General features: G+C 30.9%; 2 protein-coding genes across 11 annotated transcripts in view; one reads left to right on the top strand and one right to left on the bottom strand.

Annotated features, from left to right (window-relative positions):
• LOC105207562 (agrin) overlaps nt 1–17,420 on the top strand; it is a 731,430-nt gene that overhangs the window by 513,741 nt on the left and 200,269 nt on the right. The window lies entirely within an intron of this gene.
• On the bottom strand, nt 2,501–4,578 carry LOC120359750 (putative gustatory receptor 28b). The gene is made up of 3 exons (XM_039458630.1): nt 3,346–4,578; nt 3,103–3,189; nt 2,501–3,026 (listed from the first exon to the last, which is right to left on the bottom strand). Exons 1-3 carry the CDS (start codon nt 4,393–4,395, stop codon nt 2,931–2,933), a joined length of 1,233 nt encoding a protein of 410 aa, XP_039314564.1. The 5' UTR covers nt 4,396–4,578; the 3' UTR covers nt 2,501–2,930.

The raw sequence follows: 17,420 nt of genomic DNA, 5'->3' as shown, positions 1-17,420 counted from the left end.
AAATAGAACTTTATTACCTATCAATAATTCTATTCTTAATCACTCGATATACACATACAGATTTAACAAGTACAAAAAATTCGGAGCGCGATGCGACAAGTGAGCTGCCGCTAGCAATCAGCAAGCTAGTCATTCACCACTGAGAGAGCACGTGTACTTACTACGCCGTCGGCACGCCGCGCGCCGACGGTTAATGTCCTTGGGTCGTTGACCGCTCGAGGTCGCGTACGACGTACGACGCGTGACGCGTCACGCTACGTCGTCTGGGCCGCCTCCCCACTCCTCGACGCGGAGTCCACGTGAATCAGTCGCAGCGAGGCAGTCGCCGCGCGCAGACGCCACCGCTATCGCTTCAGTCGCCGTACGCTGCTGCCACTGCCGGTGCTACGGCCAGTTCAGAAAACTGCTGCCGCCATCTTTCTCGTTACTTCGCCGGTGATCGGACGCTACGCGTATTTTTGAGAGCGAATTATGCGGAAATACAATGATCGAGTACCGAACACAGTAATGCGCAGTTTCGTGTTGACACGCGAGTGATTGTGGCGTATCTAGAAGTGATCGTACTCCTTTACGAAGTGCGGTATCGTGTGCCTGTCGTGAGTGTCGTGTCGCTTAGATGTTTTCGCGCGCGCGTATTCTCTCGAATACTCCGAAGTGATGCTTTGTCCTTGCAATAGAGTCGTTGTTTCGTGTGTGTCCGTTGTGTTTAGGTAAACGTTGTTTCAAACGGCTTTCGCCGCTGTCTCGGGCTGTCCCGACGCATTACGTAAACATTTGCGTCGGTCATACCGAGAGTCTCCTCCTTCGCTGCGTTCGGAAACTCGAGTGTCTCGGCGCGTATCATTTCATTCCTTGTTGTTCAGCGAATGTTAAACAAGAATGAAATGGTACACGAGGGATGTTTCCAAGCGCAGCCCTTGTCGCACTACGTTTATTTTTGATCGCCTGCTGGTTGGATGCTCCGTACTTTTCGCGTTTTTCAAGTGTAAACTTCAAATGTGAACAGATGCAATCTCTAAAGTGGCGAATGTGGACGCGATCGTCTTAAGTTACATGTCAACGTGATGCGTTTGTAACATGCTTTTTTATGATTCCATTGGTACCTGTTGCGTCGCGATAAGTTTCATTCTCGCGAATGTTTCGCGTTTTATTTGCGTTCGTGATATATTATCCGCGTAATGACGGGAGTACCGAAAAAATTATCGCGGTCGTGTGTGCTGTTCGAGAACAACGGAACGAGATGTTAGCAGAATTTCAGCGAAACGGCAACTCGGTAAGTATGTTATTAATTTTATTACATATTTCTTTATGCGCCTGTGCGTTCGTATTCTGGCAATTTGAGTACAAAAATAAAAATACATTTTTATTTCTGTTTGAAAATTTATAAAATGTAATATATAATTTATATGTGAAAGGATTTATGATAATATGAGATTACAATTGCATGACAATTATCATGTAATTATAATGAAACATTTTCAATAAATATGTTTAATACTTTTTGCTACTGTGGTAACTTTTTTGATACGTTCTACACTAAAAAATGTTTGAAATATTATTTAATGTTTTAAACTAGGGCAATACAATAAATCTATATTATATAAAAATATTATTAATTTCACACACGTTTATAAATTAAATAAAATGCTAGCTCAATAAACTTTATTTTGTTATTGAGCTACCATTTCCTTTCTTTTACCTTTTAATCTTCGGAACTTCGATGAGGATTTCAACATGTTTTCTAAAGTATGATAAGAGAACAATAATTATATTTGTAGATAAGTGAATATTAATTACGTTAGCAATCTAAATTAGTATTAGCATTTATAAGATATTTTTTTTATGGATAATTTTTGGTTTCCACAGAGAATGCTTAGAACGACATAAATTTGTTACTCTCCTAGAGAGTTTAATTTTAAAACTAGTACAAATTTTTCCATTGAATAGCAAAATAAGCCTCAAGAATATGTGAGTCATTATGTTACCATGGTTTTCTACTTCAAAGCGCGAATTAAAATAATTATGTATAATAGCTGTATAATTCATTATCTTGTGCATCTAAATTACATACAAAGCGAATGAACAGTATCAAGATATTATTTCGTAATTTTCCATTAAATTCACATACATAAGTAAATATAGAGTTATACATAAGATATATTACGCTCATATAAAGTGTGACAAGAATGAGGGATTCTCTCATATCAGCAATTATGACCGTTAACGCAATGCGAATGGAGTAAAAAATACCCTTTTGATATTAAAATAGCGCTATATTTATAATCTGTCGATTTATACAATTTGAATGTTTTGATCTGATTTGGAACGGTTCTACAAAGTACTCTAATTAGTAATATAAAGTAATATTAATAATATTATTTAAATTAGTAATATTAATAATAATTAAATACAATAAAAGTTTTAACCTGCAGTCTTTTGGTCTTAAGAATCAATCAATTCAATTTCTTATTCATTTTTATGTTCCTACTTCAAATGGAACTAAAAAATACTCTCTTATATATCAAAAAGAATTTTCATAAAATAGTATGTTATACATAACATTGGCATTTAAATTTGAGATATTATCTGTTCCATATAAAATAAATGAGACTTTAGATTTTGTGTAATATATTTAATAAATCCAAATTCTCAGAAATTCATATAATACATCGAATACTTAAATAAATTTTTTAATATATTGAATCATACTTAAATAAATGAAATAAATTGTTTGCAACTGATAATTCACACATGTGTCAGATTTAAAATATGTATACATATATGTACAATGTAATGAAGTGAAGAAAGGTGGTGAAAATTAATAATGAGAATATTTTATTAACAATGATAAAAATGAAAACATTTAATATTATTAATATATTAATACATTTTTTTGTTTGATTGTGTATTTTTTTTACTAACTAGTTTACTTATGAATTAATTATAGAATTTCCACTGCAAGAATTTGACATTATAAACAGGAATTCTATCAAGATTAATAACTTTTTGGCAATGCTACCCACCATCTAAAAAAATATGATCAGATAATAATGTTAAATATTCTTACGTTTATTTACTTAAAGCAAATAATTGATTACTTACAGCAGTGAGAAACATTCCATCCATATTAAACCATTTTGTGGAGAATATATTTTTACGATGCATTAATTGCAAAGAAAATAATTGCAACTATAAAAGATCAAAAAATTTACCAATTTAGAATTGAGAAAGTAGTTATAAATCTGGTAAAATAATATATTGCATTAAAAATTGCATTAGCATACAAAGGCTATAATTAGAAAGATATATGAAATAGGCAAACTAAATTATAATACTTTAATCTACCTCACGTTTTATTTGCTTGTCGCTGATGCTGTTTAGCACGCTGTGGACAGTAGTGTTGATCTCTATAGCTTGATTCTTGCTGGTTTCGCAAGCCCATATTATTAATCCCATTTTTATAGAATAATATATTGTAGCTACTATCAGAAACATATCATAAATCTTTTCATTTGAACTAAATAATACCATGCCAATTTTCCAACGCATTAAGTAGAAGTACAATATGAAAGTGACTTCAACAAAAGTGTGAATTGCGGTAAGAAGAAGTTGCAAACTAAAAATCATATTTAGCTCCTGCACTGTGTCGCTGATCACCAAATGTTGTTTTTTCAAAGCCTCGAGTGCCATCAGCACTAATGGATTTTTTTTATTATTATAGATTCCTCTAAAAATATATGGCTCATCGTTTGTTACTAGTTCTACTAGATTCATCAGATTGTCGTTGATTTGCTTGAAACAAGCTTTTATTACACAAACACAATTCATGTATAACATATCCATTTGAAACGTTACTAGGATGATATATGTCGTGAGAATCCTTTGTAAAACGCTACTTTGTAAAGTAGAGAAAAGTATCAACTCTTCCACGACTATTAAGACTGGTCCAATAATGTCCTTGGCATGGATTAGTTTAGATTGATTTTGATATGACTCTGAGGGCAATCTTAAAGAGACTTTCAGTATAGTTTGAATTAAACGCATTCGTGGTTTACTCAAAATGAAAGTGACAACTGGTATAAAACCACCGAAAATATAGAAGCAGTTAACTTGTAAACTCCTGGTCTGTTGTTTAACATAATTAGAAATATTAATTTCATAGAGGCTGATTAGTTCGCAAATGCAAAAGACGCAGATAATAATGATCGATAGAATATAGCATGGTTTGCAAGTTTTGATGTTGAAAGCATTGATATTATATGGAAATATCCCCAGAATACGACAAAAAGTGAAGCAAGGATACATCAACGATTCAAAATTCGTGGCTCTGAATAGCTGCCATATATTTCCCTTTTTTTTACTTTTAGATCCTTGGAACTTCGATGATTTGAACATATTTTTTGATGTAAGAGAACACTAATTGTGTTTGTAGATTTATAAATAAAAATATTAATTACATTTTCAATATACTTTAGTACTAATGCTTAAAAGATATTCGTAGGTAATTTTTGCTTTTCACAGTAAATGCTTAAAGTAGCATTAACTTCTGACACTATCCACTCTTGGTGAGTTTAATTTTAATACTACTAACAGTTTTTGCATTAAATAGCAAAACAAGCCTCAGGAATATGTCATAAAATAACCATAGCTTTCTGCTTCAAAACATAAATTAAAATAATTGTGTATAATTGCTGTGCTGTATCATTCACTATCTTGCGCATCTAGATTATGTGCAAAGAGAATGAACATTTTCATGATATCTTTCATTATATTTATATACAAGTAAATTCAATACTTACTTAATAAATATACGTCATGCTAATGTGAAGCCAGAAAAAAATAAATTTTTATTTTAAAATTGAAATCAATCGTTTCTTGATCAATACATATTTGTTAAATTTTATGTAATACAATTACTTAAAGCAATTTATTAATTTGTATTTTTTGTATTTATTGTTGCGCTTATAACATTTTTTTTTCTTTACTTTTAATGATACATCTTCCAACATCATGTTTAAATATGTTCAAATTAGAATGGAAGTTCTTAAAGATGTTATTAACTTCTTCGGTACAATAAATATTAATCTCATAGTGCTAGTATGCAAAAGTCCAAAGCCACGAAATGTTGTACCTTTTTTTATACAGTCATAGCTACGGCAAAATAAAGTTTAATAATGTAGTACAAAAATGTTAGAAAATAGGTTATCATCCATCATCGATTGAGATACAGTGAGCATTTCAAGTCCATCAATGTTCGAACATTTCGGGGCTGTCTACGTGTGTGTGAAGCTGGCACATCATTTGGTGGAAAATCACTAAACATTGACAGTTCTGAGTTTATTTTCAATAGTTCTACAGTTCCTGATAGATAAAACAATTAGTTCTGGCCTTTAAAGCGAAAAAAACGCGTAGGACAAAGTGAGGTGCCAGGTTCACGCAGCACCTCAGTTTGTCCTACGACATTTTCCAGACCGAATTCTTGTAGGATTTTAAAAGATCTATAGTTCTAGATGAGTTCTAGAAAGAGTTCCAGCGTTTAACATAGTTTTTTTTATTTTTTTTTATTTTTTTTTTTATAAAACATTTATGTTATAATATTATATAATAGAGTTCCGTGTACAAAAAAATATTTTTCCTACAGTTCTCAACATATTAAAGCGCGTTCCAAAGAGTTCCGGGCGATTCCGATATTAGTTAATTAACAAAAAATTAATAACTCCCGAAAAAGCCGATTTTCCGCACATATAGGTGAGGTGCTGGACTTTTTCGAAGAGTTCTGTGTACGAAAAAATATTTTTCCTACAGTTCTCAACGTATTGAAGCGCGTTCCGAAGAGTTCCGGGCGATTCCGATATTAGTTAATTAACAAAAAATTAATAACTCCCGAAAAAGTCGATTTTCCGCACATATAGGTGAGGTGCTGGACTTTTTCGAAGAGTTCTGTGTACGAAAAAATATTTTTCCTACAGTTCTCAACATATTGAAGCGCGTTCCGAAGAGTTCCGGGCGATTCCGATATTAGTTCATTAACAAAAAATTAATAACTCCCGAAAAAGCCGATTTTCCGCACATATAGGTGAGGTGCTGGACTTTTTCGAGGAGTTCTGTGTACGAAAAAATATTTTTCCTACAGTTCTCAACGTATTGAAGCGCGTTCCGAAGAGTTCCGGGCGATTCCGATATTAGTTAATTAACAAAAAATTAATAACTCCCGAAAAAGTCGATTTTCCGCACATATAGGTGAGGTGCTGGACTTTTTCGAAGAGTTCTGTGTACGAAAAAATATTTTTCCTACAGTTCTCAACATATTGAAGCGCGTTCCGAAGAGTTCCGGGCGATTCCGATATTAGTTAATTAACAAAAAATTAATAACTCCCGAAAAAGTCGATTTTCCGCACATATAGGTGAGGTGCTGGACTTTTTCGAAGAGTTCTGTGTACGAAAAAATATTTTTCCTACAGTTCTCAACATATTAAAGCGCGTTCCGAAGAGTTCCGTGCGATTACATAATTTATTAGTTAATAATAAATTGTTAACTCCCGCCAAACACGTATTTTGTCATATATGGGTGAGACGCTGGTCTTTATTCGAGAGTTCCGTGTACAAAAAAATATTTTTCCAATAGTTCTTAACGTAACAAAGCGCCTTCCGAAGAGTTCCGGTCTATTGCATAATTTATTATTAACTAATAAATATTATTAACTAATAAATTATGCAATCGACCGGAACTCTTCGGAAGGCGCTTTGTTACGTTAAGAACTATTGGAAAAATATTTTTTTGTACACGGAACTCTCGAATAAAGACCAACGTCTCACCCATATATGACAAAATACGTGTTTGGCGGGAGTTAACAATTTATTATTAACTAATAAATTATGCAATCGACCGGAACTCTTCGGAAGGCGCTTTGTTACGTTAAGAACGATTGGAAAAATATTTTTTTGTACACGGAACTCTCGAATAAAGACTAGCGTCTCACCCATATATGACAAAATACGTGTTTGGCGGGAGTTAACAATTTATTATTAACTAATAAATTATGCAATCGACCGGAACTCTTCGGAAGGCGCTTTGTTACGTTAAGAACGATTGGAAAAATATTTTTTTGTACACGGAACTCTCGAATAAAGACTAGCGTCTCACCCATATATGACAAAATACGTGTTTGGCGGGAGTTAACAATTTATTATTAACTAATAAATTATGCAATAGACCGGAACTCTTCGGAACGCGCTTTGATATGTTGAGAACTGTAGGAAAAATATTTTTTCGTACACAGAACTCTTCGAAAAAGTCCAGCACCTCACCTATATGTGCGGAAAATCGGCTTTTTCGGGTGTTATTAATTTTTTGTTAATTAACTAATATCGGAATCGCCCGGATCTCTTCGGAACGCGCTTCAATATGTTTAGAACTGTAGGAAAAATATTTTTTTGTACACGGAACTCTATTATATAATATTATAACATAAATGTTTTATAAAAAAAAAATAAAAAAAAATAAAAAAACTATGTTAAACGCTGGAACTCTTTCTAGAACTCATCTAGAACTATAGATCTTTTAAAATCCTACAAGAATTCGGTCTGGAAAATGTCGTAGGACAAACTGAGGTGCTGCGTGAACCTGGCACCTCACTTTGTCCTATGCGTTTTTTTCGCTTTAAAGGCCAGAACTAATTGTTTTATCTATCAGGAACTGTAGAACTATTGAAAATAAACTCAGAACTGTCAATGTTTAGTGATTTTCCACCAAATGATGTGCCAGCTTTACACACACGCTGTCTACTCTATGTCAATAATAAAAGAGTTAAAATAATATGTCTAAAGATGTCTTAATGTCATCTTTAAGACGTCTTATTTTTCGGTTTTAAACATACATGTTTGGACTATTTGCTGCTATGCTATTCTGTGAATATATGTACTACACTACATAATTCTTTAATTAAATTAAATGCTTTTTATTTTCATTTCTCACTACTTTATTTCTCACTATTAAGTAAAACAAAAAATCAAAGCAAAGTACATTTCAACATTAAGAAATATCAAATATAAGGAAATGATTTACAATGATTTGACAATGATAAAATAATAAAAAGATACAATTCTGCAAAATGTTTTTCAATATAAGAAAAAAAACATTATATAATAGCAACAAAAGAGATGTTTGAAGATTATACATGTTGCAATTTTTGCAGCATATGTGGCAGAATACACACACACACATATACTATATATGTGTATAATATATTTATAAATATCTGTAAATATCTATATATTATAAATCTCTATAAAATCCGGAGACTGCACTTTGAATGATAGTTATAATGATAAAAAAGAAAATAATTAATATTTAAAATATTTTTTCTAGATTTGATTTGATATCTTCTCATTAACTAGACTATATCTATAAAATTAATTGTAGATTAATTGATGGTTTTCCACCGCAAGAATCCAACTTCAAAATATATTGTATTAAGATTAGTAGATATGTGGTAATGCCACCTATCATCTAAAAAACGAAGTCAAAAATTAAATCTAAATGTTTTTACGTTTATGCAACAAAAATAAATGATCGATGACTTACAGCAGTGAGAAGCGAAGCGTCCACAATAAGCCCTTTTGTAGAGAATATATTCTTACGATGCCTTAATTGCAGTGAAAATAGCTGCAACTGTAATGTCAGATCAAAATATTTTGTTCAATACAGAAAATTACTTATAAATCTGTTAAATTAATATATTAAAAATTGCATTAATACAAAGGGAAACAAATAAAAATATAAATATGCAAACAAAGTTATAATTTTTTTTCAATTTACCTCATATTTTATTTGCTTATCATTGGAACTATTAAATACATCGAAAATGGTGGTGATGATTTCTGCCGCTTGACTCTTTCCGGTTTCACAAGCCCATACTATTAAGACCATTTTTGCGAAATAAAATATTACAGACGCAATGAAGTATTCATAATAAACCTGTTGTTCCTGCTTGCTTACAGGCTCCTCGTCCGTTGGCATTAAGTAAAAATACAGATTAAAAGTAATTTCAGTAAAAGTCATAACTATTGTTGAAAGCAGTTGAAAACTAAAGATCAATTTTAACATTTTTACTGTTTCGCTGACTTCCAGATGTTGCTTTTTTAGAGCATTGAGCTCCATTATTAGAACTGGATTTCTTTGCTCGTGATAAGTTTCCTTCAGAATGTATATTTCACCGTTCATCACAAATTTTCGCAGATTCAACAGATTGTCGTTGATTTGCTTGTAACAAGCTTTTAATATGCAAACACAATTCATGTATAGCATATCCATTTGAAATACCAGTAGAATGATGTATAGTATGAAAATCTTGCGTAAGATACCAAACTGCATCTTGGAATAATATGTCGATGCTTGTGCGATTAAAAAGAAGAATCCCAAAATGTCCTTGGTATGGATTAATTTAGATAGATTGCGAAATGATTTCGGGGGCAATCTTGAAGAGAGCTTTATTATGTTTTGAATTAAACCTAGTCGTTGTTTACTTAAAAGGAATGTTGCGACTGCTATGGAACCGCCGAAAATGTAGAAGCAGTTACGCTCAAGAGTCCTGGGCAGACTCTTGAATGTAATATTTTTAGATATATTAATATTATAAAGATTTATTAGTTCATAAATAAGGAAACTGCTGATAAATATAGTTGATAGAGTATAACCATATTTGCATTTCTTGATCCTTGAAGCCTTGAACCTGTATGGAAATATTCCCAGAATGCGGCAAAAAATAATACAAGGGAACATCAGCGAACAAAAATCTGTGGCACGGAACAGTTTGAATATATTCCAGTTTCTTTTTTTTTTTAAACCTTCGAATTTTGACGAATTGAACATATTTGCTAAAGTGTTATGAAAAATTATTAATCTTAACTATAGATTATAATCACAGAGATTTTAATTAATTATGTTATCACAATGCACTTTAGCGTTAATGTGTTTAAAAGAATTTTTGTTTAATTATAAGTATAATTTTTCGGTGTTTCCACAACGAATGCGTTAATCGACATAGACTTGTTGTAATGTGTCTACACTTCGTGAGTTTAGTTTTAAAACTACTAGCACAGACTTTCTATATTGCACAGCAAAATAGAACTCAAGATATTAGTAATAAAATAACCATGACTCGCTTATCTTGTTCGAAATAAGCATAAGGTAAATGTGTATAATTGCTAGGTTAAATAATTAATGATCTTGCGCATCTAGATTACCTACAAAGGGAATGAACATTATCAAGATATTTTGACATATTTCATTAAATTTTTATATGCAGATTAATGAAGAGTAATACTAAATATAGTACACTTTATGTTGCTATATAAAATTAGGAATATCAAATTTTTACTTTAAATCAGTTTTTTTTATCAGAATAATGTATTTAATATATTTTTTTATAATAGGACTAGTGCAATTATAAAGCAATTAAATAATTAAGTAATTTACGTATTTAATGTCGCTTTGGAGTTTTTGTAAAATCGCAATACAGAAATTACATTACATAACATTTAAGTAATTGTATTTTGCGTATTTAATGAAATATTTAATATTTGACAAATTAAAGTAACGAATACGTCAATATTGATCAAAAGCAACTCTTAATATTTAAACTATATTTCCTGCGATCAAAATGTATTTTTTTTATTAACTACATTATATCATGACATTAGCTTGAGATTTTCCTTTACAAGAATTGAATATGAACAGAAATTGTACCAAGAGTAATAGATACGTGGTAATACTACCCATCATCTAAAAAATAAGATAACACAAAATAAAGCTAAAAATAGCTTATACATTTATTTAAAAGAAGTATGATTCATTACTCACCGCATTCAGAAGCGTAGAGTCTACAACGAACCACTTTGCGGAGAAGATATTTTTACAATGCATTAATTGCAAGGAAAATAGCTGCAACTGCAATGTCAAATCAAAAGATTACTAAATACAGAATTGACAAATGTAGTTACAAAATAAATAAATTCTACATAAATAAATTCTACAAATTATGTTCTAATTTACTAATTATGTTCTAATTTATTAATTATGTTCTAAATAACATAAATTTATATATAAAATGTTTTAAAATAATTAATATTATATATTAATATAATACATATTAGTTTATATGTAATATAAACTAATATATATTTACAAATTAAAAATTAATATATGTGGGAAACATAATAAGAAACATAAGATGTTTAAATTAAGCTCTAATTTTTTTAATTTACCTCGTATTTTATTTGCTTGTCGATGGTGCTGTTAAGCACGTTGTGAACGGTAGTGTTGATCTCTACACCTTGATTCTTGCCTGTTTCACAAGCCCATACTATCAGCGATATTTTTGTAAAGTTGTATATTAAAGATACAATGAGATAATCGAAATAGACTTGTTTCTCATAATTGTTCAATTGCGTACCCGTTTGTATATGCATTAAGTAGAAGTACAGATTAAAAGTAATTTGAGTGAAGGTTATAGATATCGAAGAAAGAAGTTGCAAACTGAAGATAATTTTTAACATTCCTATTGTATTGCTGATTGCCAGGTGCTGCTTTTGCAGAACTTTAAGGCTCATCAATAGAAATAGATTTCTTTGTTCATAATAAGTTTCTCTCAGGTAATACGTCTCATCATTCACCATAAATTTTTGTAGATTTGCCAGATTGTCATTAATTTGCTTCAAACAAGCTTTTAATACGCAAACGCAATTTATGTATAGCATATCCATTTGAAACACCAACAGAAAGATGTATAATGCGTTTATTTTGCACAAGACACTAAATGTCATATAGGTTAAATGTATCGACATTTGCACGAATAGAAAGAAAAATCCAAAAATATCTTTAGTATGGATTAGTCTAGATAGATTTTGATATGATTCCGGAGATAATCTCAAAGAGAGCTCCAGTATGGTCTGAAGTAAACGCATTCGTGGTTCACTCAAAATGAATGTGATGATTGCAATGAAACCACCAAAAATGTAGAAACTGTAAAGTTCAATTATCCTGGGTATGTTTTTTAAGTTTGGAGTGATATCGTCATAGAAATTAATTACTTCGCAAATACATAAGATGCAGAAAGTAATGGTCGACAGAATGTAACATCGTTTGCAAGACTTGATAGTTGAAATGTTGATCTTATAAGGAAATATTCCCAAAATGCGACAAAAGGTGAAACAAGGATACATGAGTGATTCAAAATCCGTAGCACAGAATAACTGCCATACATTTCCTCTTCTTTTACCTTTGAATCCTTGAAATATCGATGATAATTTGAACATGTCGAAGTACAACGAGAGAGCAATAATCTTGATTGTAGATTATTATCAAAGAGATATAAATTACGCACGTTTTTTTTTATTAGTGCATTTTTGCGTCAATGCATTTACACGATCTTTTCTAATTATAATTCTTTTTTTTTTTGTTTCCATGGCGAAAGCATAAACTTTTCACAGTTTATTTACACCTGTCAAGTGTACCTTTAAGACTAATAACAATTATTGTGTCGGATAGTGAGGAAGTAAAATTCTAGAATTTATTAATTATGAAGAAATTGTGACTTTTCCTTGTCTTCTTCAGAACACGCAAAAAATAATAATATATAATTAATGTCTCATATCTCTAATCTTGCAGACTTAAAACACGTACGAAGTAAATTATCATTATTTAGATATTTTGCGATCTTTAATTAGATTCATATATAGGTAAATAAAAAGTTATACAAATTTAGATGATAGTAAAGATTACATTGTATTACGTCGTTATAAAGAATAATAAAAAACGTTTTTACTTATAATTAAATAATGTTGTAATGTATTTAATAGGTCTAAAGTAATATATTTCTTAGAAATGTGTACATTATCTATATCGTCCAATTTTAAGTACATATTTAACTAAAATATATTATTTGTTTACACTTGACAACTATGTAATATAAAAAATAACATCCATTAACAACTATGTAATATAAAATTTTTAAAAGTATCTACACACGCATACGCGCACGCACACGCACACATATGCACAAATATCTTTACATTGCAAATCCAAGTGTGTAAAATGTGTAGTCACTTTTTACACATTTGAATTTTTTATGCATTAAATTAAATTTATGCGTGTAATTTTTGTACTTGTTAAACGCTTAGATGTGTATCAATATTAAATTACACGTCTAAGCATATAAAAAGTTACACGCATATAAATGCGTAAAAAGTGACTACATAATTTTATACACAAAAATATGTACACACTTGGATTTGCAGTGTAGTGTGTCATCCCTGAGACCGAATCGTGCGCTACGAGAAAATGGTTACGATATGTAAGAAAACAGTGGTAGGCATGAATTAATCGCGAGCGATTAATACCGCGCGAATAAATAACAAGTAAATAATAGGTGACTTATCCTCTCTTCCCGATTGCGATTCGAAAGCGCTTCGTTTCGCGCGTCTCAGTTGGCGGCGGATGACGTCAACGTCACGTGGTCAACTTCACTCCGATTTACCTCCGCAACAGGACGCGAGTCAAGCTAGAGTTAAGATGCCAAATCGCGCGCGCGTTGCGATTAACCTTCGTTTTCTATATATGCATGCGTCAGCGCGAGTTACATCATGCGTCAAACACCCTGTGCGTGCATGGAAGCATTCGTGTCTCGATTAGCCGTCTCGATTTCGACCTCTCGCTTGACTCGCGCAGTAAATCAGAGTGAACATGACGTCATCCGCTATCGGCGCTCTTTCCCGCCTTGGAACGCCACGGAGACGCAGCGTAGCGAAGCGCTCTCGAGCCGTGTTTAATTGGAAATTTCGTACGTCCTGCGCAATTGATTCCGTATTTGTTGCGTTTCGTCGGTGATAAGCGCGCGCGTATGTAAGTACTATGAAGGAGCAGCGCTGCAAAGGATTCCGAGAGGAGCAGCAGAGGCTTGGTCGGGCAGTGCGACCACGGAGAAGGGTAAGTAACCTATCATTTACTTGTTATTTACTCGCGCGGTATTAATCGCTCGCGATTAATTCATGCCTATCATCGTTTTTTACATATCGTAACCATTTTCTTGTAGCGTACGACGTGGTCTCAGGAATGACATTACATTGCAAATTCAAGTGTGTATTTTTGCGTATAAAATTATGTTATTACTTTTTACGCATTTATGTACGTGTATATTTTTATATGCTTAGACGTGTAATTTAATATTGACACACGTCAAAGAGTGTAAAAAGTACAAAAATTACACGCATAAAAAGTCACTACATGTTTTACACACTTGGATTTGTAGTGTACGCGAAACATCCTGTAAAACTCATTATAATATTCTATATATAATCATAAAAATGAAAATACAATTATTATTACAGAACATGTAAGCCTGGCTTTTTGTTATTACGTATTATACTATTATTTACATACAAATATCTTTGTTGTTAAATTCAAATATTATTTATTTATTATTTGCATAAACTACAGCATGAGCTACAGACATTTCGATCCTCCGTTCAGGTCATCTACGGTGTCTCTTTGAGTTATAATCATATAACTCATAATAATGTTGAAAAATTTAGAACATTTTTCTATTTTTAATCATCCTTTTTTCACACATATATTATGTCATAACGTTAGTTACAGATTTTTTATTACAAGAATTGAATATGGACAGGAATTGTAGCATAAGTAATAGATACGTGGTAATGCTACCCGCCATCTAAAAAAATAAAATTATTAAATAAAACTAAATATACGTTATATATTTATTTAAAGGAAACAATGTTTGATTACTTACCGCAGTGAGAAGCGTAGAGTTCATAATAAACCACTTTGTGGAGAACACATTTTTGCAATGCATTAATTGCAAGGAAAATAGCCGCAACTGCAATGTCAGATCAAAAAATTATTAAATACAGGATTAAACAATATAATTATAAAAGTGTAATAAATAAATATATAAATTAATATATATTATAACATACTATATTATTAATATAAATTAATTTTAATATATATTAATTGATAAATGGAACATAAATTTATATGTAATAAAAATTGAAATAATTCATTATATTATAAATACTATATTGTACATATATTGTGTGTATATACAAACTTAAAATTAAAATACGCGTGGCACATAGTAAAAAAAATAAAATGTAAACATCAAACATTAATTTTTTTTAATTTACCTCGTATTTTACTTGCTTGTCACTGGTAATGTTAAGCACATTGTGTACAGTAGTGTTGATCTCTACAGCTTGATTCTTGCCGGTTTCACAAGCCCATACTATTATCGATATTTTGATAACGCCATATGTTATAGATTCAATAAGATAATTGAAAAAGGTCTGTTCCTCTATAGGCAAACCCGGTTGTATTTGCATCAAATAAAAATACAGATTAAAAGTGGTTTGCGTGAAGCATATAGCCATTGAAAAAAGAAGTTGTAAACTGAAAATTATTTTCAACATCCGTGCTGTATCACTGATTGCCAGATGCTGCTTTTGCAGAGCGTTGAGGTTCATAAATAGGAATGGATTTCTTTGTTCATAAGTTCTTCTCAAATGATATGATTTATCATTTGCCACAATGAGTTTTTCTAGATTCATCAGATTGTCATTAATTTGCTTGAAACAAGCTTTTAATACGCAAACACAATTCATGTATAACATATCCATTTGAAACATCATTATGCGCATGTATATTGTTGTAATTTTGTTGAAGATATTAATATCTATGTATGGAAAATACATCGAGGTTTGCACGACTAGATAGACAATTCCACAAATATCCTTAGCATGTATTAGTCTAGATAGATTCTGATATAATTCCGGAGATAATCTCAAAGACAGTTGTCGTATACTTTGAAGTAAACGCATTCGTGGCTCACTTAAAATGAATGTGACGATTGCAGTGAAACTGCCAAAAATGAAGAAGCTGTTACGTTGAAATTTTTGGGGTACATTTTTCAAGTTTAGGTCATCAAAAATATCGTATAAATTAATTACTCCCAAAATGCATACAATACAGGTAATAATAGCCGACATAAAGTAACATCGTTTGCAAGTCTTGATAGTTGAAGCGTTGATCTTGTAAGGAAATATTCCCAAAATGCGACAAAAAGTGAAACAAGGGTACATCAATGATTCAAAATCTGTGGCACGAAATAGCTGCCATATATACCTTTTCTTGTTACTTATGAATCCTTGAAACTTTGGTGATGATTTGACCATATTTATCGAAGTATTACAAGAAATCAATATTTTTTTTTAGATTATTATGTAAAAGATATTAATTGCGTTATGAATATACTTATCAATGTATTTACAAGATGTTCTCTTCTAATTATAATTCTTTTTTTGGTGTTTCCACGGCGAGATTATAAACTAACATAAATTTTTTACAGTCCATCTACACGTGGCAAGTTTACATTTAAAACTAGTAACAATTATCATGTCGGATAGCAAAAAATTCCAGAATTGATTAGTCATGAAATAAATATTACTTTTACTGTCGCCTTTGGAACATGCAGAAAATGATTATATGTAATTTACGTCTCATATCTGTAATCTTACATTTCTAGACCATATATGAAACAATTTCATTATGTCAATATTTCTTAATCTTTAATTCAATTTATATACAGGTAAATAAAATGTTACATAAGCTTAGGTGATAGCAAAGAAAACATGTATTACGCTATTTTAATGTGAGGAATAACAAGAAAATCTTTCACTTTAAATAATATGAATTTTTTAATAATTTGTTATTATATTTTTAAACAGTATAATATATTTGTTAAAGTTTTTATACTACAACTTGATAAAGCATTTAAGTAATTGCATTTTGCGTATTTAATAAAGTATTTACTCAATTTTTAAACTATATTTCCTTTGATTAGAAGGTATTTTTTTATTAAGCAGATTATATCGTGACATTAGCTTTAGATTTTTCTTTGCAAGAATTAAATATGAACAGAAATTGTACCAAGAGTAATAAAACATCATCTGTTTGCAATTGATTAGTAACAAGTATATGATTTAAGATTTTCAAATTGTTCCATACATACGTGCATATACAGACAAGTCTTTGTTTAAAACATCCCAGAAAACTCTAATCAATGATTAATACAATGATAAAATCAATGATTAATACCGATACAAATGGAAATAGTTAATATTTTAAATATTTTTTTATGTTTATTTAGATATATTTTGTTAACTAGATTATATCATAACATTCATTTTGGATTTTTCTTTGCAAGAATTATACATAATCAGAAATTGTACCAAAATTAATAAGTACGTGGTAATGTTACCCACTATCTAAAAATATAAAATGACAAAATAAAACTAAATAAATCTACATTTAGTTAACGAAGACAAATAATGGGTCACTCACTGTA

The sequence above is a fragment of the Solenopsis invicta genome, chromosome 2 (assembly GCF_016802725.1).
Source record: "Solenopsis invicta isolate M01_SB chromosome 2, UNIL_Sinv_3.0, whole genome shotgun sequence".
NCBI lineage: Eukaryota > Metazoa > Arthropoda > Insecta > Hymenoptera > Formicidae > Solenopsis > Solenopsis invicta.
The sequence above is the reverse complement of the archived record's forward strand: the minus strand, read 5'-3'. Positions and strand labels throughout refer to the sequence as shown.